The sequence below is a fragment of the Thermobia domestica genome, chromosome 14 (assembly GCF_964235325.1).
Source record: "Thermobia domestica chromosome 14, izTheDome1.hap1.1, whole genome shotgun sequence".
NCBI lineage: Eukaryota > Metazoa > Arthropoda > Insecta > Zygentoma > Lepismatidae > Thermobia > Thermobia domestica.
This window is the reverse complement of record NC_137467.1, coordinates 60,155,820-60,178,444: the sequence shown is the minus strand read 5'-3', so window position 1 is coordinate 60,178,444 and position 22,625 is coordinate 60,155,820. Positions and strand designations below refer to the sequence as shown.

Sequence of the window (22,625 nt, the reverse complement as noted above, 5' to 3'; positions counted from 1 at the left end):
ATCCAAGGTGCTGTATTTCTTTTCCGTGCTAGTGCCGTATGGAGTTCATCGACTGTGATGGGTGAAGTAAGAGGATGGTCTGGGTCAATGACGTGCTCCGTGGAAGGTTGTAAGACAGGAAGACAAGATATATCTGTCCTTTCACAACGTTTGGAAGCAGCGGATGGTGTAAAAACGGCCTGTAACTGGGCGGCAAATGCATTTGCTTTTTCTGCGTCAGAATAAAGAGGAGTACCGTCTGCTATGAGAGGGTAGGTTATTGTAGTGCTTTTGCCAATAAGCTGATGAAACCGCTTCCCATAGCGGGAAGGATGAGCTTCCTCGGATAAGCTGTTACACGTTTTTATCCAGTTTCTACGTTTATACGCAACAAGATAATTACGAACTGCTCTTTGTCATTGATGATGTAGGCGTAAATATGAATCATTCCCAGTTCTATAATATTCACGAAGATGTTTTCGAGCTTGCTGTATGAGTGGAATGTAGGTTGGCGGTAATTTTGGTCTGTGTGGGTGCACTTGCTCTGTTGGAATATGGTCCTGAGAACTAATTTGGATGGCTTTAGTGACAGTTGTAACACAGGAAACTAACTCTGTTTCATTAGTTGGAGGCGTTGCAGAATGAAGAATGCGTTCAAGATCCCGCCGGAAAAGAGACCAGTTAGCCTTATCATATCTCGGAACATGACGAGGGGCGATTTCTTGGCGTGGACGTTGAGTTAGTGTGAGTTTTACTGGATGGTGATCGAGTAATCGAGTCCAAAACTTCTAGTTGACAGTCTGAAAGAAGATTCAGAGAAGTAATGACAACGTCAGGCGTGGTCTGACTGACAGGTCTAGTGTGCGATGGAAGGACATGTAGATGAAGATGGAGATTGTTAGTTAAATACTGTTGAAAATCTGCTTTCTCACGATCACTTCTACTATGGATATTAATGTCCGCCATGATAATAATATTTCGATAATTATTGGCAATGTATTGGAAATATTCTAGCGGGATAGGTTGACGTGGACGAATATAAATCGTACTAAAATTTATGATTATAGATGGAAAGTATATGGAGTAAAGGAGATATTCCGGAAAAGTACTGAAAGCTGGCGGTTTGTACGATCTTACTGGATATTTTGGAGAAAAGCCTATTGCAACTCCGCCTTGCGCACGAGCTAGGTGATCATGATAGTCATGGCGTTGTAATTGGTAGCCCGGAATGCGGGCTGGCATGCTCGGTTTTAATGCAGTTTCATTAAGTGCAAAGACATTGATACGTTCCTCCAACAACAGTGCTTCTAATAATAGTTTATGCTGCAAAAAGGATCGAATGTTAACAAATAAGAAAGTAATACCCATAATGAAGAATGCTATCCGGATTGTATTAAACAGCTGTTTCCAGTGATCCAATGTGAAAATGAACATAATTGTTAGAGTATGTTGCATGGAGATTAATGTGAAATATTGATTTTGCCGCTGCGATAATGTGGTGAAGGATATTGGCCCGCTGAAAGGGAAAGATATTTTGAAGCACTAAACTGATGTAGCGAAGAAGATCTTCGACTGTTATCGGTGGTAAGATGGATTGGTTAGGTTGGGTTGTTGTATCGGTCGTTTTTAGTGGTACTGTTAGTTCCGGGTGTTCTGGTTTCGGCACTGGCTTCGCTTTGCAACGATAGCTATTAAATATATGTAGGATGATCCCCACTGCCGCAGGTGTTACATTTGGGTGGTCCTCGTAAGTTGGGACAAGCTTTGGTTTCATGTAGCCCCGAACAATATCCGCACTTAGATTGACTAGAACAAGCTGCTGTAATATGATCATTATATATCTGACATTTTTCGCAGCGAATAGGTAATGGTGCTTGTGTTTTAGATGCTTCTACACGATGTATTTTCTTGTAAATGGGTGCACCGAAACGTAACAGGTAATCAATAGTCTCCTGTTGCTTAGAAAGTACACGGACCATGTATGTCGGACCATTATTATTCCTAATACGAATGCATTTATCCACCGAGATTCCTTCTTGCTTTAATTCCTCCTGGATTTCAGCATCGGTAAGCTCTGGAGAGACACCTCTAATAACGACTGATAGAAATGGTGGTTTCCGAGGTGGTGGAGGTTGTTTCTGCCGCTTGTCCGTCAGTTTTGTTAGTTTGGCGTTTTTGCCGAAGATTTCGTAGGAGGCTTTGTTGCGGATAGTGATTCCAAAATTCGGATCTTTAGATTTTAGTATGTAGCCGTTTTTAGTGGGAACAATTTGGACCAGAGTATCCCGTATCCGTGGAACATATTTCATGATTTGCAGAAAAATCAGTTTGGGATTGGTGTACTTTGTGTCGTAGTCTGTAAGTATGAAATGATAAAGGGGATCGATATTCGTCTGCATTGAGGATGTACCTTGAACCCCAGTAGCAATATTGTTATGCTGTGGAATGAGTTCTACATCCATTGACACCGTTGGGGACCGTGATCGTATGCGTTTCGCTGACTGAGTAGAAGTATTAGATGGATGCCTTTCTCTAGGTACAGACGGTATTGATTGACTTCCCCAAGAAAAGTGCCGAGTGCGGTTAGAAGGTGCAACGGGTGCCGTTTGTGCAGACTGTATGCTTAGGTTTGAAGAAACTATAGCGGGTAAGCCGATATGTTTACCGAGATTCGATTGTCCATTAGGATTGCTAGAGTCCGCCATCGTAATGAAGCTGCCGAGGGCCGAAGCCCAGATAATGAAAAAGATGAACAAGATGATGAGATGAAAATCAAAAAGCAAGTTTGCCCTTCGAAAGTGAAAACTTCCGTCGACCCTCTAAGTGGTGTATGTGTGCCTTGCTCCCAAATGCGTATTGCAACACTTGATCTTAGCTGACACACTAACTAGCACAAGAGAGGTTGGGCTCCTTGATTCAGTACGTGACCTATAACCTGCACTAGTAGAACTTTTACAATATCCACGACCCCTTGCAGCAGTGAGAGGTGTGAGAAAATTGGTTCTTACAATGTAAATTCCCTTCGTCACCTAACTAACATTAGAATTCTTCAAACTGTGAATCTTTGTTAAAATAAAATAACAAAATTATCTTTACTGATACAGCTTATGCAACACATACTAAGTAAAAAAAACGAGGAAGAACAGCAGAACTGTTACACAATTCAACACAACAGAAATACAAAAGTTTCTACAATATTAAAAGTTTATCTCAGAAGTGTAGTAGGTGGATGTGTAGGCTAGTTGTAGGAGTAGGATGTCTGCATGACGTTCTTTCTTTCTGTATTTCCTGTTCAAGGAGGGCAGGCGTGTTAAAATCTGTAACGAGTGAGTTAGAGAAATACAGGATGGACTTAGTAGGAGTTCAGGAAGTTAGGTGGGAAGGAAATGGATCTGAGAATTCCGGAAATTTTACGTTCTTTTACGGGGAAGGAAATAAAAATCACCAGTTAGGAACAGGGTTTTTTGTTCACAAACGAATATTACCAGCAATTAAGCGGGTTGAATTTGTTACTGACAGACTTTCTTTTATTACTCTTAAGGGACGGTGGTGTGATATTATTGTTTTAAATGTACATGCTCCAACTGAAGATAAGGGTGACGATATAAAAGATAGTTTTTACGAAGAAGTGGAACGAATATTTGACCAACTCCCGCGATACCATATGAAGATTCTATTAGGGGATTTCAATGCGAAGGTAGGACGAGAGGATATTTTCAAACCGATTATAGGGAACGAAAGTTTGCATAAGGAAAGTAATGACAACGGTGTTAGACTCGTAAACTTTGCAATATCCAAAAACCTAATCGTGAAGAGTACAAAATTCCCACATCGCGACGTTCATAAATACACTTGGACATCACCAGACGGAAAAACACATAATCAAATTGATCATGTTTTAGTAGATAGAAGAAGACAATCTAGCATAATTGACGTCCGGTCGTTTAGAGGGGCTGATTGTGACACTGATCACTACCTGGTAGCAGCGATAATACGGGAGAGATTATCGTTGAATAAAGGTAATACTCAATGTCCGAAAACGGAGAGATTTAATTTAAAGAAATTAGAAGAGAGTCAGGTAAGAGAGGAATACCAGATTGAAGTTTCGAATAGATTCTCGGTTTTAGAAGACTCGGAGTGCACTAGTGTTGAGGATACTTGGATTGAAATTAGAGATAGCATTAAAAGTTCAGCAATAGAAAAACCGGGACACGCGGAAATACGTAGGAACAAACCATGGTTCGCCCAAGAATGCATTAAACTAGTAGAGAAGAGAAAACAAGTAAAATTACGGTGGCTACAAAATCCGAATGAAATAACTACACAAAATTTCGCAGATATCAGGCGGGAAACTTCCAAAACTTTTAGAACAAAGAAACGGGATTTTTTTAAAGCTAAAATTAAGGAACTTGAAGATAATAGTAAAAATAAAAATATTCGGGACATGTATAAGGGGATCAGCGAATTTAAGAAAGGCTATCAACCTCGTGTTTATATATTAAAGAAATCTGACGGAACAGTTCTCACTGATACGGATAGCCTCTTAAATAGATGGAAAGATTTCTTTGACGATTTGCTGAACACGCAGCCAAAAACTAATGTGCGTGGAGAAAAGGAGATACACACCGCAGAACCGTATATTCCAGAACCCAATCGAATAGAAGTGGAAGCCGCTATAAAGAAATTAAAGAAACACAAATCTCCGGGTGTAGATGAAATTCCGGCTGAGTTAATTTTAGCTGGAGGCGAAAAATTGTGGAACAAGATACACAAACTCATTCTCCTTATCTGGAACAAGGAAGAATTGCCACAAGAGTGGAAAGAGTCAATCATTGTTCCAATTCACAAGAAAGGCGACAAAACTGACTGTAATAATTATCGAGGCATTTCTCTTCTGTCAACATCCTATAAAATCCTTTCAAATATTCTGTTAGCAAGATTGACCCCATACGCAGATGAAATTATTGGAGATTATCAGTGCGGATTTAGACGAAATCGATCAACTATCGACCAAATATTTACCATTCGTCAAATACTCGAAAAGAAGTGGGAATACAATACCCCGGTACATCAACTATTTATTGATTTTAGAAAGGCTTACGACTCGGTTAGGAGAGAAACATTATACAACGTTCTTACAGAGCTTGGAATACCGAGAAAGCTAATTAGATTAATTAAGATATGTTTAAGTGAATCCCAAAGTAAAGTCCGGGTAGGAAAATTTTTGTCCACGAGCTTCCACGTCGAAAATGGCCTGAAACAAGGAGATGCGTTGTCGCCATTATTATTTAACTTTGTGCTGGAATACGCCATAAGGAAAATCAAAGATAGCAACCAGGGCCTAGAGTTGAACGGCACTCACCAGGTTATGGCATATGCTGATGATGTAAATTTAATAGGGTATGATAGGAGAACAGTAGAAATAAATGCAGATATATTATTAAACGCTTGCAGGGACATGGGTTTAGAAGTAAATGCAGAGAAAACTAAATACATGGAAGTGCGTCGGGACCGTAATACGGCAAATTGTGGAGGCGTTAAAATATTAAATAATACTTTTGATAAAGTGGATACTTTCAAATATTTAGGATCAATATTAACAGACGAAAATTATTCACGAAGAAATTAAATGTCGACTAAAAGCAGGGAATTCGTGTTACTATTCGGTTCAAAATCTCTTGTTGTTGCGAATTCTGTCGAGGAATTTGAAGCTTAAAATATATAAAACGATAATCATGCCTGTTGTTCTGTATGGTTGCGAAACATGGTCGCTTACTCTGAGGGAAGAACATAGACTGAAAGTATTTGAGAACAGGATCCTGAGAAGAATATTCGGACCCAAGAGGAACGAGAATGGGGAATGGCGGAAGCTTCATAACGAGGAACTACATAGTTTATACGGTTTACCCAACATTGTTAGGGTCGTCAAGTCTAGGAGGCTTAGGTGGGCAGGTCATGTAGCTAGAATGGAAGAAAGTAGAAACGCTTTCAAAGTCTTGACTGGTAGACCCATAGGAAAACGACCATTAGGAAGACCTAGGCGCAGATGGGAGGATAATATTAAGATGGATCTCGCAGAGATAGGAATACAAAGTAGAAACTGGATCCAATTAGCTAAGGATAGAAGTCAGTGGAGAGCTTTTGTGAACGCGGCACTGAACCTCCGGGTTCCATAGGCCATAGAGTTAGTTAGTTAGTTTTAGTTAGTTTTATTTCCTGTTCAAGTCTTCACTAAAATTAGATAATTTTTTTTTTTTCGGTGTTTCGTCGAAGGAATAACATCAAAAAGTAATATTACGGTTTCATTTTTTCTCTTCTACTAAGAACAAGATCAGGAATCAAGTCTAATACAATAGAAAGGAAAGTGGTTCTACATTTTTCTTCCATTAATAAAATATAGAAATGAGCTTACATCTGAAACTTATTAGAATTGAGCAAACTTCTTTCATTTGACCTAACAGCAGGCAGGTAGCCAGCCTAAAAATGTAGTAAAGAACATTATTTAAAACTTTTGATTTGAATCATTACTGATCCTGTTCTTCTAAGGGGTTTCGCATGTGAAACAGAATAAACTCTTTTTCGTGATTTGTTTCGCGACTGAACGATCCATGATTTATAGAGCAACATTATATACTATTTTATAAAAGCCTAATGCGTCTTATATTCATCTCATACTGATTTTTTAAAAAAAAACTTTTTGGATTTGAATATTTCTGGAGAAACAAAGTTTATTCGCATTCTGCGACTGATTCACGGGAAGAAGAATTTGAAAAGAGATAAACTGAAGTCCAAATTCCTAAGAAGATGCTCGAAAGCTTGTTCACAAACGAGATGTCCCGCTCCTTCACGTGTGCAGCCACTTCGAATATGTGGTCGAGGACGAAGAAAACTTCCTTCATCGTCAACACTGAACTTCAAATACAAGAAGCATCCTAGATCATCCCCTCCAAAAAAAGTCGATGATTTCAGTTCCTTAGATCCTGTTTCACCTGTATCTTCCGTAACATTTCCTCCTTGCCAATCATTGGTGACCTAAACGATGGGTGCAATCTCCTTGCGAAAACGACAGTATACAGTTTCGAAGAATCAAGGCTGGTTAATTAAACAACTTTATAGGGTTAAAATTTTATTATGGTGCTACCATTTTTTAATATTTTGATTTATTGGCGAAACACATTGCAAATACTGTATATTCAGAACACAGGCATTCTGTGATTTAAAAACATTTCTATCACTAAAAAAAGTTTTTCTAATTTTAATAATTTCAGCAATATTGGTGAAAAACAAATTAGGTGAAAAAAACAAAAATAGTTTTTCTAATTTTAATAATTTCAGCAATATTGGTGAAAAACAAATTAGGTGAAAAAACAAAAATAGTTTTTCTAATTTTAATAATTTCAGCAATATTGGTGAAAAACAAATTAGGTGAAAAAACAAAAATTAAAAAGTGTTACATAACAAAGGGGGAGAGGATCGGCCTTGCGTTACGAAGTGTGACAAGGGGAAGGGAGGGAGTAAAATTGATCAAAAATATCGTTACGTAATATGTGTACGGACCCTAAGGTCTCCCAAATTTCGAAGTTTCCTTATATAAATTAGTTTCTTGGATAACATTCGCAAAAATTATGCGACTTTGATGCAATTTGGTGTATACTTTTTATTAGGTTTACCAATGACCTTTCTGTATGGGGTTATACTGTCAGTAATGTGAGTAATATAAGAATTAGTTCTAATGTATAGGGTGTCCATAAAAATATTTTGTATAGGGTGTCCATATTTTAAAATACTACGTCGCTTTGGATGCTCGTATTAAATGAAATTGGTCACATTTGAAAGAAATACTCAAATTTTTTTTCTATACCTCATAGACATTAAATCTAGGTCCCAGGAGTGGCGATGCAGACATCAAGACGATTTTCCAATTCAGCCACACACGCTCCAACATATCAGATGAAATGGAGTGGATGAAAGCACTGATACGAACTTGCACTTCTTGCGGGTCTTGAGACAATGGTGGTACATAGACACAATCCTCTACGTAGCTCCATGAAAAGGAGTTACAGACCGACAAGCCAGGCGACCTTGGTGGCGACTTGTAGAAGACATTATCATCATTTCCCTCACGTTCAATCTATCTTCCTGGAAGCCCCTCATTCAGATGTTCCCGAATATGTAAATGCCAGTGAGGATGTGCTCCATCTTGTTGGGAAATAAAGTAATTGCCTTCTCTTCTTCCAATTGTGGAAATAACCAATTAGTGAGCACATCAACATAAGTTGGAGCTGTGACAGTGGTCTCTCAAAATAAAAATAGACCATAGACTTGACATTTTAATACGGCACAAAAGACATTAACTTCAGGGGAATCAGTCTCAACTTCAAAAATGGCATGTGCATTCTTTCTTGTTCCTCCAAATCCTAACATCATGCCTGTTCACTTTTCCACTAATGTGGAATGTTGCCTCATCACTGAAAATTATTTTTCTTGGCAGTTCTTCATTATCCTCCATTAGCATCATAAAATGTTCACAGAAACCTAATCGTTTTACAGTAGCATCAGGTTTCAACTTGTGCACTAATTGCAGTTTTTAAGGGTTAAACTTGAGTCGCGTACGCAGGATCCGATGGACTTAGGAATGTTCAACTGTTGACTAGCTCTACGGATAGCCTTCTTAGGGTTACGTACAAATGCCTCCACCACTTTATCCACAACTAATGCATTGGCAAGTGGTCTCCCGGAATAGGTCTTTCTTTTATGACATATGCAGCCATGATCCACGAAATCACGGTATCACTTAAAAATTGACATGTGTGTGTAGGAACCTGATGTTAAAACTTTCGCCTAAAAGCATGGTAAATCTGAACAACACTCTGCTTGCTGTGATATTTCAAAACACACCAACTTTCTTTCTTGCGGGGTCGCCATAATTCCTTAACTTATTCTTTAATAACAACACAACGCAACGAAAGGAAATAAATTTACTTTAGAACATTACGGCATAACAGTGCAGAAACATAAAAACTTCAAAAGTGACCTCCAGCAGAAACAGCAACTGCCTGCTAAATTTCCAACAATTAATTGACTAATCAGAAAGTAAACATGGGTGAATTTGCTTTTTCTGTGTTTGATCCCGTCCATTATTGACATTGTTGTCCATTATTGACATGAACAAAAATATTTGAGTTTTTCTTTCAAATGTGAGCAATTTCACTTAAATAAAACTATCCAAAGCGACGTAATACCCCTTAAAGTATAACAGTATTTTTATGGATATGGTATATATAATTATATATAATTATATATATATATATATATATATATATATATATATATATATATATATATATATATATATATATATATATATATATATATATATATATATATATATATATATATATAATTATATATAATAGTTTCTGAGTACCTACTTCTACATATCGTAGAGCGATGAAATTTTACAAGTGTAATCCTACATACCTATGTAGGTCATGTGGTAATGTACAACTTGTAACTCTTCACTGTTGCTGCGTTATAGGTCCGAACGTGAAGTAAGGTGTAGTGGTCCAAAATCCATTACTGCTCCTCAGAAAGCAGAGTGGCAACATTGCAAAAGTAATTGCCCGTACGAATTGACTACATGGTTGGGAAGAGGTGGAGTGAAAGTGTTGTCCGGTCAAGAGAAAACGCGAACTTGACGGATTTCATGCCCAGGGTCGTGCATCTGTCTGGCCAACATTCGAACAGTGAACGGGTGCACTGTTTTCCAGGAGGCGGACACTTTTTGTCAGCATGCCACGCTCTGTTTCTATTTTTTTCAGAAGCTTTTGATAGTGCTACAGTGCAGATATGTTAATTTGTTATGACTTTCCAAGGTTTACATTTTTACTTTTGTAGAAAGCATTAGGTTGTCGTTATAGCAATTGGAACGGCAATGGTCGTAAGTTTGTTAGGAGTTATTAAAGCGATGTATTCTATTGCTATTTCTTTCTATCTGTCTTTATTTATCTATTTATGCAAGGGAATGCCCCAAGGAAGGGTTCGGCCCTCCAAATCCGGGGTCACATAAATCTTTAGGTGGGTCTAGGATTTGGAAAGGAATTGGCCCTGGCTTTCTAGAAGGTATCATCCCTGCCTTCGCCTAATTGGAGTGAAGAAATCCTAGGAAAATCTAGTGAAACCAACGACACCCTGGCGATGTACCTCCACCAAAGGAAGTCCGTGTTCAACTCTGAGCGAACAAGGTGATGATTATTATGTCTGGAAAGCAATTAGTAATATGAACAGAATTGGGTATTAATACTTGCTTTCCAGACAAAAGGTACGACAATTACCAGGATATATTATAAATCACAGCTGCGTGCGTTGCGGGATTCTGTGAAATTCCAGAGTGTGGCATGCTGACAAAAGGTGTCCGCCTCTTGGAAAACATCGTACCCGTTCACTGTCCGAATGCTGACCAGAGAGATGCACGACCCTGGGTATGAAATACGTCATAGTTCACGTTTTCTCTTGACCGCATACCACCTTCATTTCACCTCTTCCCAAGCAGGCACTCGTTTCCTAGGAGCAAGTACTTCTATGATGTTGCCACGCTGCTTTCTGAGGTGCAGTAAGGGATTTTGGACTACTACACCTTAGTTCACGTTCGGACCTATAACACAGCAACTGTGAAGAGTTACGAGCTGTAAATTACCACATGATCTACACAGGTACGGAGGATTACACATGTAAAATTTTATGGAAGTGTATGGGAAAGTGGGTTAGGGTGAAACTTCCTCATGCACTTCTCGTTAGCCGGCGAATTTCAAAGAAATCACACACGTGCAAATTACTCAGAAACTATTTATTTGCGACCCCTGGTTCATATAGGTGAAAATGTCCCAAAGTACTTGGAAAATATCACCTTGCAACCTTGCAAGCGATGCATCGAATTACCAGTCTTCCTGTATATATACGTATATATATATATATATATATATATATATATATATATATATATATATATATATGGGGTGGGGGTGTTATACGTTGTAATATTTATTAGGGGTTCGGCAAACATAATGGCAAGTGCTAGTTCCAGTGAAGTTGATTCATTAAGAAGAATGAGTTGTGATCGAATCACAGAAGAGTGTGTAGATAGTTTTATTTCAGAAATGAAGCTGTAAGTGGCAGGGAAAGCTTGTTTGGTATGTGACATTACATTGAATTGCATGGGAATGTTGAACCTTCTTTTCTACTCTGCTCGAAAATTTGAAGATTTGATATACCATTATGTTCGCCCGAGCCACTCATATATACTGTAGGCCTATATGGTTTCGACATATATTTTATTTTACACTTGCCACTAAATCCGTCTGGATACAGCAAAAATTAGTTAACAATAAAGGGATCAATTAGCAGTTAAAAAACATATTCCACGATAACTTTCGTAAACAAATAGTTGGTTTTGTACAACTTGGGATATACAGGGTGTTTCAAAACAACACCGGTAACGTTTGGGAGGTGATTCCTGACACCAAGATAAGACAAAAAGTATAAACCAATCTGGATGCACAAATGCTTCCTTTCGGAGTTCTAGGCTGCCGAAAACATGAAAAAATGAACTTTAAAGGTCCATAGCTCCTAAACTATGGGACCTGAGGTAGTAGGGTCAGGATTTCACTTAGGAACTACATACTAGTTCCTAAGTGAAGTCTCGACCCGACTACGCTAGGTTCCATTGTCTAGGAGCTATGGACCTTTAAATTTCATTTTTTATGTTTTCGGCAGCCTATAACTCCTATAAAGAGCATTTGTGCACCCAGGTTGGTGTATACCTTTTGTCTTATCTTGGTGTCAGGAATCACCTCCCAAAGTTGTCAGTGTTGTTTTGAAACACTCTGTGTATTTCTAAGGCATCTTCGTCATTCCATACACTTTGGCTTAAATTCAGCCAAGGATAAGGGAATGAATTTAACACTCTCCCCATTATATAAAAAATATGTCCTAAGATAGCTTTCGTTTAAAATAAAAAAACGATTTTAATAGAATATAATGTATATGTTTTGTGACGGTTTCCCGCAACACTACAGCTTCTGGGAATCAGTAGAATCACTCAATAATAAGGAAGGCAAGTAACCCTCCTCTGATCAAAGAAACTATGTTCTACGAGAATTTCTGAAAGAACCACCGACTTTTCTGAAACATAGTGAAATTGGTAAAGTATAAGGCGATGAAAATCTACAATTCAAGAAAAACGAAAAGGAAAGAAAGTTCTTCTCTTTCTTTTACAGTACATAGCATCATTATTTATTTTTGAAGCAAACGTAGCAAGATTAATCATTCGACTGTGCGGTATTTATGTATTTGTGCCTTCGTCTGTGTTTCCCACGAAAGATCTCGTAGAATAAAATATATCCCTTTTTAATGAAGATTAATTTGTGGCTTTCTATAATCTTTCGAAATGCTGTTGTTTGGGCATGAACCATTACAAGAATGACAGGGAAACATGGACGATAGTTACTCCATGTTGCAAGTCAGCACATATACATGTAAAATAAATTCCTAGTATAAACAACATGAAGATTATTCGATTTTGAAAACGCAAAGTATATTTTTTCTTGGCCACCCGGATCATTCTCATTGGAAGTTGCAGTTGAAATGTGTAAATAATAAGCGTGTAAAAAGGTTTAAGTTTCTTCGAACTTTGAAATTTCCTTATTTAAATAATATAATAAGAAAATTAATTTTTCCTTCAAATTTTGACCAAAACAATTCGAACCACTGATTGGAAAAAGGGAATAAGTACAATTTTTTGCGATTTTAACCTGACATAGCAGATGTGTTCCTTTAAGATAGTTGCATCCTTGAGTAGAAAATAGGAATGTTAGGGCAACTCTATATGACCAATGTAGAAGACAAAATATCTCGCTGATTAGAAAAAGGGAATAACTACGTTTCTTATTTCCTTCTCCCAGTCACTACAGGACACCACCACAACTGTGAGACTGTGTGTATGTAGACAACCATTAGAGCCCTCTGCTGACGTTACGACACTTCTCCTTGTCTTCGCATTGCACAATCTATAGAGAAATATTTGCCCGAATCAGTTACAGATTTACATGTTTTCAGTGGTACAAGTGGTGATCATACAATACCAAAACTGCAATCATACAATGGCATTAATGCTTTTCAGTCTGATCGTGTCATAACGGTTTACCACTGTACAGCAATATTTGCCTGTCAGAGGTCACAGTTTTTACCATGTGAAATAAATTTTGTTATAATCAAACGAGAACTCAAACGATACAATCGCATTTATTTACCAGCACAGTATAACCACATGATTACTAATGCAAGAAATACTGATACTCCATTTCAGATTTACGAAGTTGTCAATGAAGAAATCTTAGATTTTATTGGTGGTAACCGTTTTACAAGAAATCTTCAGGTAGCATTGTGGACAAAACAGTTAAATTCCAAGAACGTAAATAAAGACACTGTTTATAAAGCAGAATCTCTAGGTTATGTGCAAGCTCATAAGTTTATCAATAAACTAAGAACTGATATTTTTCGATTACTCAAAAGTAATGTCACAAACGTTCCACTGCCAACGTCAAAGGCATACGATTGGCAAGTCCCGATCAATCAGAAAAAGATAAACGATTCTTCACAAATCATCAAATGCATACCTGACCAATACAAAAAGTTTTATAGGATGATTTGTTCATGGAAAACCACTGGCCAAGAAACTGTAGAAGACGAAGATGCAGACGGATAGGACCCTATGTAAAGTCATTCTATTTTGACAACGTATTTTGCTACGTATTTTTTTCAGCTGTCTATTGCATTACTTTTCTTGCTGTACGAATAACATGTGCTTTACAAAACAAAACAAAACAAAAAAAATAGAACGGTGACAATAAAAGTGTTAGAAACCTAACATGCGTGATAGTTCGGATACATATATCCAAGATTAACATACAACATTGTATTCAGCATGTATATTTTAACAGCTGTCTATCATAAACTGCACATTACATACCCTACACACAATTACAATTGCGTCCAACTCTAATTGATTGGAAAAAGGGAATATTTTTTCCATGTTTAAGCTTATCTAACCAATTGCAGTGCTGCAATACAAGATTCTTCTTCTTGTCTTAGTGTTTGTTAGTTCTTTTGCTACAAGTAATCAATTATACACTTTTTGCAACAAGTCCAAACAACGCCTCGGGAAGGTTTTTTTTTTTTTTTTTAAGCATTTTTGAAAACTTATGTCTGATGCAATTATTCCCTTTTTCCAATCAGTGATTCATTCAGTAGTATGATGCATATTTTCTTTGAGGGTTCCAGTCATCCTCATTGTATGGTGTATAAATTAGACAAGAATCAAAGATTGAATTTAATCCACTCTGATATTCCACAAACGAAGTTCCGCAACAATTTCTGTAAACATCATTCGATTTTCAGACTGTATCATATTTGCGGATTATATTCAATCTTTATATTTTTAGGTAAAAACCAATCAAAAATGAGCGAAAACCACTCCAAATTTTTAAAAAATGTACTTGGATAATTTTTGTGAAACAATTTGATTGTGGTGCAATATGACGTATACATATTATTTGTTTCTGGGGACTTGCAATCAATCACACTGCTTGAGTTAAAAAATTAACCAGAAATGAAGGAGTGAATTTTTTGCTTTCCTTCTCCCGATTCAAAAATTATGTTTCATGATAAGATTCATTAAAAAAAAAGTTTTGTTTTGATGCAGGGTAGTATATCGTCGCTGTGCCTCGAAGAACCGCTATGTGACATTTTTGTCGAAAATGAGTTACGTCGTGCAAAACAACCTGAAAGCTGTCAGGAAGCGTCCCTTATAATGTGATAAGTGAATATTCAATTGTGTCGCTACAACAATGGAAAAATAATAGATTGAAATTAAAGACTTCAGGTTATCACATACGTATTGATTAATGTATACAAATCCTCTATGTGCTTAGAAAGGTACAAAAGGTGCTACGTAAATACAAAAATATTATTGAAGCTAGCTACAACAATGTCCAGTGCATAATATACGCAGAATCAATTTTATTATATTTTCTAGTATTTCCATGTATTTGGCAAAATTTAACGAGTTTGGAATGTTTTTAGCTTCTCCTGAAAAGTTGTGGTTTTAACACATAGCGGTTCTTCGAGGCGATGCGACGATATTTGAATCGCTTTCTGTTAAAAGGGCGTATGTGCAATAAACAAAATTTTCAGAAAACGACCAAAAAAAAACTGTTTTCTCACGAGTAGGTTCGGTTGATGGAAAAAAGAAAAATATGTGTAAATGTACATAGTTACTGATTGTTTATAAGCTATATAGGATGTAAGTGAGAATTATTGTTTAACTTACAAAAAATATTAAACTTTGGACACATACGCCCTTTTTACAGAAAATATGGTGACAAAAAATGTAAAACTAGTAGACACTGTTACATTGGTAGTATATTGATGAAAGACAGAGATACTAATAATAGTAATTGATAATAATAATAATAAATGATAGCAAACATTTTGTCCCCCAAAAATAATTTTAAAAAAATATTTAATCTCCGTCATGATAAGTTCTGAATTAACACTTGTCGTCACTGTTTGCCTTACTCCGACTTGTAAAGTACTTTGAGTTCCAGTAGCATTGCATAAGAAAATATTATTTTAATGGTAGGAATTTTATTTTTAATCCATGCGAGATTTCTTTAAGTTTTATTCTCCAAACCTGAGCGTGTGTCCAGATTCTAGTACAGTTGATAGACCGAGCAACAGGGCACATTAATATAATATAATATTATATTATAATAATATAATCATTACACTTAGTACTGTGCTTTTCAGAAAGATGTAGTACTAGTCCAATCCAGCAGAATATGATATTTTAGGAAGAACAAACAATGCAGTATTCTGAAAGTGCCAACACCTTATAACATAATGTATTTTTTATGAGTCAGTCTCTTTAATGTCACTGATTGGACGGCAGAATGGTTTAGTTGAGCGATATAAATTTTTATGTTCATTCAGTATTTAATCCATGCACTTTTCTAAGTCTGATCTCGTTCATCTTCAAAGGGGCAGCTCATGTTTAGTTTCAGGAAGTCTGTTAAGTTTCGTTTTAGGAAGTAATACAGTTTTCGTAGTGTTGCATGACATGATGAAAGTGTATTTCATTAGTCCATTAACACTTGGTAAAACCTGTTCATACTAATGGATTGTTCGCAGAATTGATAGGCTACTGATCCCAAAGATTATTTAATTTATCCTTTCTCTGTTTGTTCCTTGTCTCCAGAGAAACTAGGTTTTTTTTCTTATAGTTTTGTGGCTACCATGACCTGAAATCTAAAATATCTTCACCACTGAATTAAACAATGGTGAAGTTATCAGACCTGCTACTGTAAATAATTAACTCTGTTAATTCATGTACAGTGTAAAGGCGTTTACGTTTCCTATGAGTTCTTTTGATGATGGCGAAACCTCCGTCACATGGAAGGTGGCTGGGATTGCGACCAGGAAAGAATTTTCGGGCATGTTTCCTTATGTAACGCGTATACTCCTGCTTGTCTGATATTCAGTTAAAAGGATGTATTTGTGGAATGCCGCCCTTTTAACAGAAAACGCATATTTCAATGTCTTACATTTTCAACAAGTTTCAAGGAATACACTTCATTTTAACACAAAACGTTGCATCTATCTCTAAAATACTGTTTTGTAAAATAATAATAATAATAATAATAATAATAATAATAATAATAATAATAATAATAATAATAATAATAATAATAATAATAATAATAATAATAATAAAAAATAAAAATAAAAATAAAAATAGAAAAGTGAAAATCGTAAAAAAAAAGTTACATACACTCTTTTAACAGAAATCGATTCATTTCTCAAGCTTAGCTATCTTCCTCACTGCTTGGAGAAATAATCGGTCAATTGTAATGGAGTAAATTTCTTCTTTCCGCATTAAGAAAAAAAAATACGTTTTCCGAAAGTTGTGTACAAATTCTCAGAATCTTATGAAACAGAGAATGTTCTCTTTTTTAAAAAAAAAATCACAGACTTACAACTATTGTTTGGATTGGAAATTAATTAGATGAAAAAAATTGTTAAAGATAACTTTTTTCAAGTGCCTTATTTTTTAGAATATTACCTCGGGAGTTATTGAAATGAGTAACTTATCTCTTTTTAACTCTAAAGTTAAGACATATTACATGCAAAACTGTGATTCCCGATTTTGTTGTCATGCATTATCTTTAACCTTTTCTCATGCTTTCTACTCAGCATTCTCAGATATAGTTGAATCCTTTGCTTCATGCCTTTTTAGCACTGAAAGTTTTTCATGTAATTCTATGTTACTAGCATTGAACGGGAAATATATATATATACAGTAAAACCTGTCAACTTGGCCACTTATCTATCTTGGAAGTTGGCCGCATTGAAGCAATGTTTACCCCATGATGGTAATGATAAATTTACATTTGTATCTTGGCCACGCAAAATACCTTTTTATTATTTTTCTTAACTCTTTCGTATTCCCATATGAGAGGCAGAAATTTTGTATTTGAGACTGGAGACAAAGAAACATGGATTCTCAAGATTTGTTCTTGGAGGTCAATGGGCAGAATTCTACCCTGATAAATGGGTAATGAAGGAAGATGTGAATGAGAAACAGCACGTACAGGAATTCAGAAAAATGGTTGTACGTATTTGTTTTACAATGTCTGTTTTAGTAAACCATTACCTATATCGGCTCCTTTCATCAGTGGGGAGCTTTGGTAATTCCGGAAAACCCTCAAGGTTAAAGCTAACAATCTCAATTGTCAACTATTGGCATCTGACGGCTTATCGAAAGATACCGGACGTTTCTCAAAACATTTTTCGCTCCAAGGAAAACACTTGAAGCTCATTAACAAGAGGTACTGTACATTATATAAAAGTAGCTCTCGAGTCATTGCTTATTAAAAGTTTACAATCAAGTAATACTAGAAATCCTTTTCTGAAAATATATCAATCACACTTATTTTCTGTATGTTGGCCACCTGTCTAAGTTGGCCACTTTTCAATAGAACCAATGGTTGCCAACATAGATAGGTTTCAGTGTATATGTATATATATAAACTGTACAAAATGGCATACGCAAGTGTAAAAGCTTTGCGTAGTTTATGAGAAATTCGAGAAAGTATATTTTTTTGAAAACTTAAAAATCCTTGCTGTACAATAACCAAGGTAAGAAGTAATTGATATTAAACTATAGGCCTATTAGGTTCTTGACTATCACATTATCACGACTATAGTACTCCCATGCGCAAAAAATATTGCGCGTATACTGTAACTCACAATTTTTCGCAATTATTTCATTTTCCATATGTTTACGAGTAAAATTTAGTTATTAGTAAGTGGGGATAATAGAAAGCAATCCATCTAAGGAGATATTTCCAAAAAATATAATAAAATAATAAAAATATAAGCAAAAAACAAAATTATGTTCGGTTTTGTGTATACTGGCAATAATGTTTTCGAGGGAATTTTTGGAGTAGCACAGCACGATTGCAGAGGGAATAACAAGATTAGTAGGAGAAGAATTGAATGAAGGAACTGGAAATTGGAGTGAAATATTGCATTTATTGGCTTAAATCTAGGGTGTAAATTGTCTGCCAAATATAAATTAGCTTCTGTAAGCAAGATGTTATAATGAAATATATAAACAAAGAGAAAAACTGTTGTCTTAAGTTTGGAAGTGACATGCTCTATAGCCATGAGCATTTATTTCTTAAGAAAAAGAGAAACAACAAAAGAAAATCTGTGTGGTCAAGTAGTCAGTTGCGCCTGAGTTTTCGTCGAGGCAACACGTCCTGTGTTGCTCGCGTCTTGGTGCTGATTCTGCTAGTAGTGATAGTTTTTCTTTTTTTTATTTGTGCGAGTTTTTGCTGTGCTTTTTGGACTTGAGCAGAGTGAGCTTACCACTTGATTTGGGTGATTTCTCCCCGTTTTTGTTCAGTGAAGTGCAAGATTACGACTGATTACGATGGCCAATATTAGGCTTAACACTCTTCGCATTAGTTTTCAACCTGTCTCCAAAGTTCCCAATTCGATTTCGCTCCATGAGTGGATACGAACCACCTTTGAGCTTGCACAAGATGCAGTATTAAGTATTGAACTAGACTTTCCACGTAAACTTCTATATATCAAATTAATTACTCAACAGCTCTGTGAACAGATCATTACTAAATTTGACAATAAAGTTCCGTATATAGATGCAGAAGGTACTTACGACCTTCCGCTTGACTCGGCTTCTCATACAATTAAATTGGTACGTATCCACGCGGTACCTATGGAAATTTCTGATAACCAAGTGAAACAAGTTCTTCAAGTTTATGGTGAAATTCTTAGTGTTAGTGACGAACTTTATACTGATGGACATTATTATAAAGTACGTACTGGCCGCAAAGTTGTGAAAATGATTTTAAAAAAGAATATCCCTTCCTATATTACTCTCAGTTCTCTTCGTTGTTGGGTGACGTATCCCGGACAGACAAAAACTTGTGCGAGGTGTGACAGTGAAACGCATTTGGTGTCCCAGTGTGATCGCCGAACATTTAGCGCCCGTTTAGATCATCGGTCCAGTGATTCTTCTGGAATTTCTACTTTGGGTAGCCGCATTGCTCGACCTATCCTACAACTGAAGGATGCGCCTGCTATTCACAACTATAGTGTGTTTCCGGTTTTGCCGACAAAAAGCGGGCCCGCTATTACTACCATGCCGACAACTCCGGGTGACTCTACCCCGCCAGCCCCCTGCGAGGCAGCTTCTGTGTCCCGACCAAGTGATACATCCTCACAGGTCCCGTTTCATGAAGAGGGTATGGCCAGCCAAATTCTTCCTGAGGTTAACCCCGACGCAAATAAGGTAGGTGACTTATCTGATAAGACTGAGTGTCCCGGACCCCAGCCAATGACTTTCGATACTTCAGCACCTGCTCGGCCTGAATCTGTTGTTAGTGATTCCCTTGACATGGTGCCTCCTCTCTCCGAGGTGCTCGACTCGACTGGTAGTGGTTCCCCCGTTACGCCTACATCCAGTGTTGATGACACTCCTGAACCCCCTATTAGTGAACAACTGAAAAAGAAGAAACGTTCCAGTCACGAGGTGAATACTGGGAAAGTTTTGAAAGTGACCGGGAAGACCTATGATTCGACCAGTAGATTAACCCGCACTAGATTACGACAGATGTCTCAATTAGATGCTACTACATGTAATGATGGGGAGGTTGTCTCCGAGACTTTGGACAGATCCGCTACGCAGTGAGAATATGCTAGCGGTCTGTTTGGGACTTTTGTTTTTGTTAATATTACATCTTTTTGTTGCTTTCCTTGGGCCTGCCGGTTCTTTTGTGTGTGCTTTTTCCTCCACACCAAGCCTTTCCTTGCAGCTCTTAATGTATTCTTTTAAAATAGGAACGGTCAATTTTAATGGTCTAACATCTCCTACCAAGCAAAGTGCTGTTTTGGATTTCATTAAATGTTATTCTCTTGATATACTGTTTGCTCAGGAAGTGACCTTGACTGACCTTCAAGGCCTTTATCAGCACACCTTTTTTTCTAACGAAACTGTTAACGGCACGGGTACTGCACTTATATATCGTAATGATATAGAATTTGATCAGTTATACAAACATCCCACAGGCCGGATTATTACTGGAAATGTGGCCAATATCCGGTTTTGCAACTCGTATGCCCCTGCAGGTACACACCGACGGCGTGAACGTCATAATTTCTTTAATTCCGAGGTAGCCTCCGCCTTACATGACAGTTCTCGTTTGATTATATGGGGTGGAGATCATAACAGTATAGTTTCCGCTCAAGATTCCACTTCTACTTCGAACTTCTGCCCTACTTTATTACAGGTGATTAACCAATTTAATTTATGCGATGTCTGGCGTCATTTTCATCCCCACAATCCTGGACATACTTTTTTCTACGCCACTGGATCTTCACGCCTCGATTCTTTTTATATCTCACGGTCATTACTTCCACATGTGCAATCCGTGGAAAGGATCCCTGTTTGTTTTTCGGATCACATGGGCCTAGTTATGACTATCCAGCTACCGCTTCAAAAGCTTCTGAACCATAATAGCTTATGGCACCTCAATACCGGCATCCTTTCTGAGCCAGAATTCCAGCAGTTGCTACGCCAACGCTGGAGAGAAATTAATCAGCAACTTTTGCGGCGGAACAATATTATCCAATGGTGGGAGCAACGGGGGAAACCAGCTTTGAAACAAATATGTAAAGAATACAGCAGAGAACGGTCACAGCGATTCCATGAACAATATAATTACTACTCTCAGCTTCTACGCGACTATCATACGGCATTCCTTAACGGTGTACCTGTACTTCCACAAATTAAACAAGTAAAGGCTTTCTTGTTAACATTACACCGCAAAAGACTCCACGGTATTACTGTTCGCAGCAAAATCTCATCAATGTCTCCCACTGAGCCTCCGAGTCTTGTACATATCAGTGCTGAACGTCGCAGAGGCAAACAACAGATTATTCATAATATACTGGATGATAAAGGTGTTTTATATGAAGGAACTAATATTATTCCATACTTTGTGCGCTATTTTGCTGATTTATATCGCAACCATGACGTTCCAGCTAGTAATGACGGTGTTTACGATACCTTGAACCCTCTCCCAGTTGAACTCCAAGCAGAGCTTGATGCTCCCTTTACTGAAGCAGAAATTCAGCATGCCCTCCTCCAGGCAAAAAAGAATAAATCTAGTGGCATTGACTCCCTACCTTACGAATTTTACCAGACATTCCCAGATCTTTTCATTCCTTTTTTTACTGAACTTTTTAATGCCTTTCGTTCTAATTTACAAGTCGACAAAACATTTACACACAGTATTATAGTGATCATTCCTAAGCAGCCCAAGAGCACTCGCATCAACCAATTTAGACCTATCAGTCTCGCATGTTGTGATTATAAACTTCTCGCAAAAGTTCTAGCAGCTCGGTTACGTAATACTTTAAGTTCCATTCTGTTACCGGAACAATTTGGTCACGATCAGCAGCATCCTACATATCTGGCTTTATCGAATATTAGGGACACGATCGCTTATTTTGAAAGTCGTCCGAAATTGACTGCAGCGCTTTTGAGTACTGATTTTTCTCAGGCCTTCGATAAACTAAGCCATCAGTACTTATTCACAGTTCTTGAGAAGCTCCATTTCGGGCCAGTATTTTTAAATATGGTTAAGACGTTATACTCCCAGCGTACTGCCCAACTTAAACTGAACGGTGCCTTAACGCGGGTCTTTTCAATTAACCGGGGGCTTATTCAGGGCTGTCCCTTGTCCCCCATGCTTTACAGCATTGCCGTTATGCCGGTTCTGTATAAGATCCGGAATGAAATGACGGGATTGTGTGTTCCTCCGGCTACTATTAAAGTTCAGAGTTTCATAGATGATATTTGCTTTTTCTTTCGCTCCCAGCGCGATTTAGATACTATCCTTACTAATCTCCAGATATTTAGTCAACTGTCTGGTGCGGAATTACATCCCACGAAAACCAAATTACTTTTTTTGAATGATACGTCTTCTTGCCCTTTTGTCTCC

General features: G+C 37.2%; 1 protein-coding gene across 1 annotated transcript in view; it reads left to right on the top strand.

The window, feature by feature from the left end:
- Positions 1-18,853: 18,853 nt before the first annotated feature.
- LOC145670605 (uncharacterized) overlaps positions 18,854-22,625 on the top strand; it is a 41,127-nt gene continuing 37,355 nt past the window's right edge. The window contains exon 1 of the mRNA XM_081739400.1: positions 18,854-19,912. Within this exon, the coding sequence (XP_081595526.1) occupies positions 19,031-19,912 (882 nt within the window). The 5' untranslated portion in view covers positions 18,854-19,030. The remainder of the gene's footprint in view (positions 19,913-22,625) is intronic.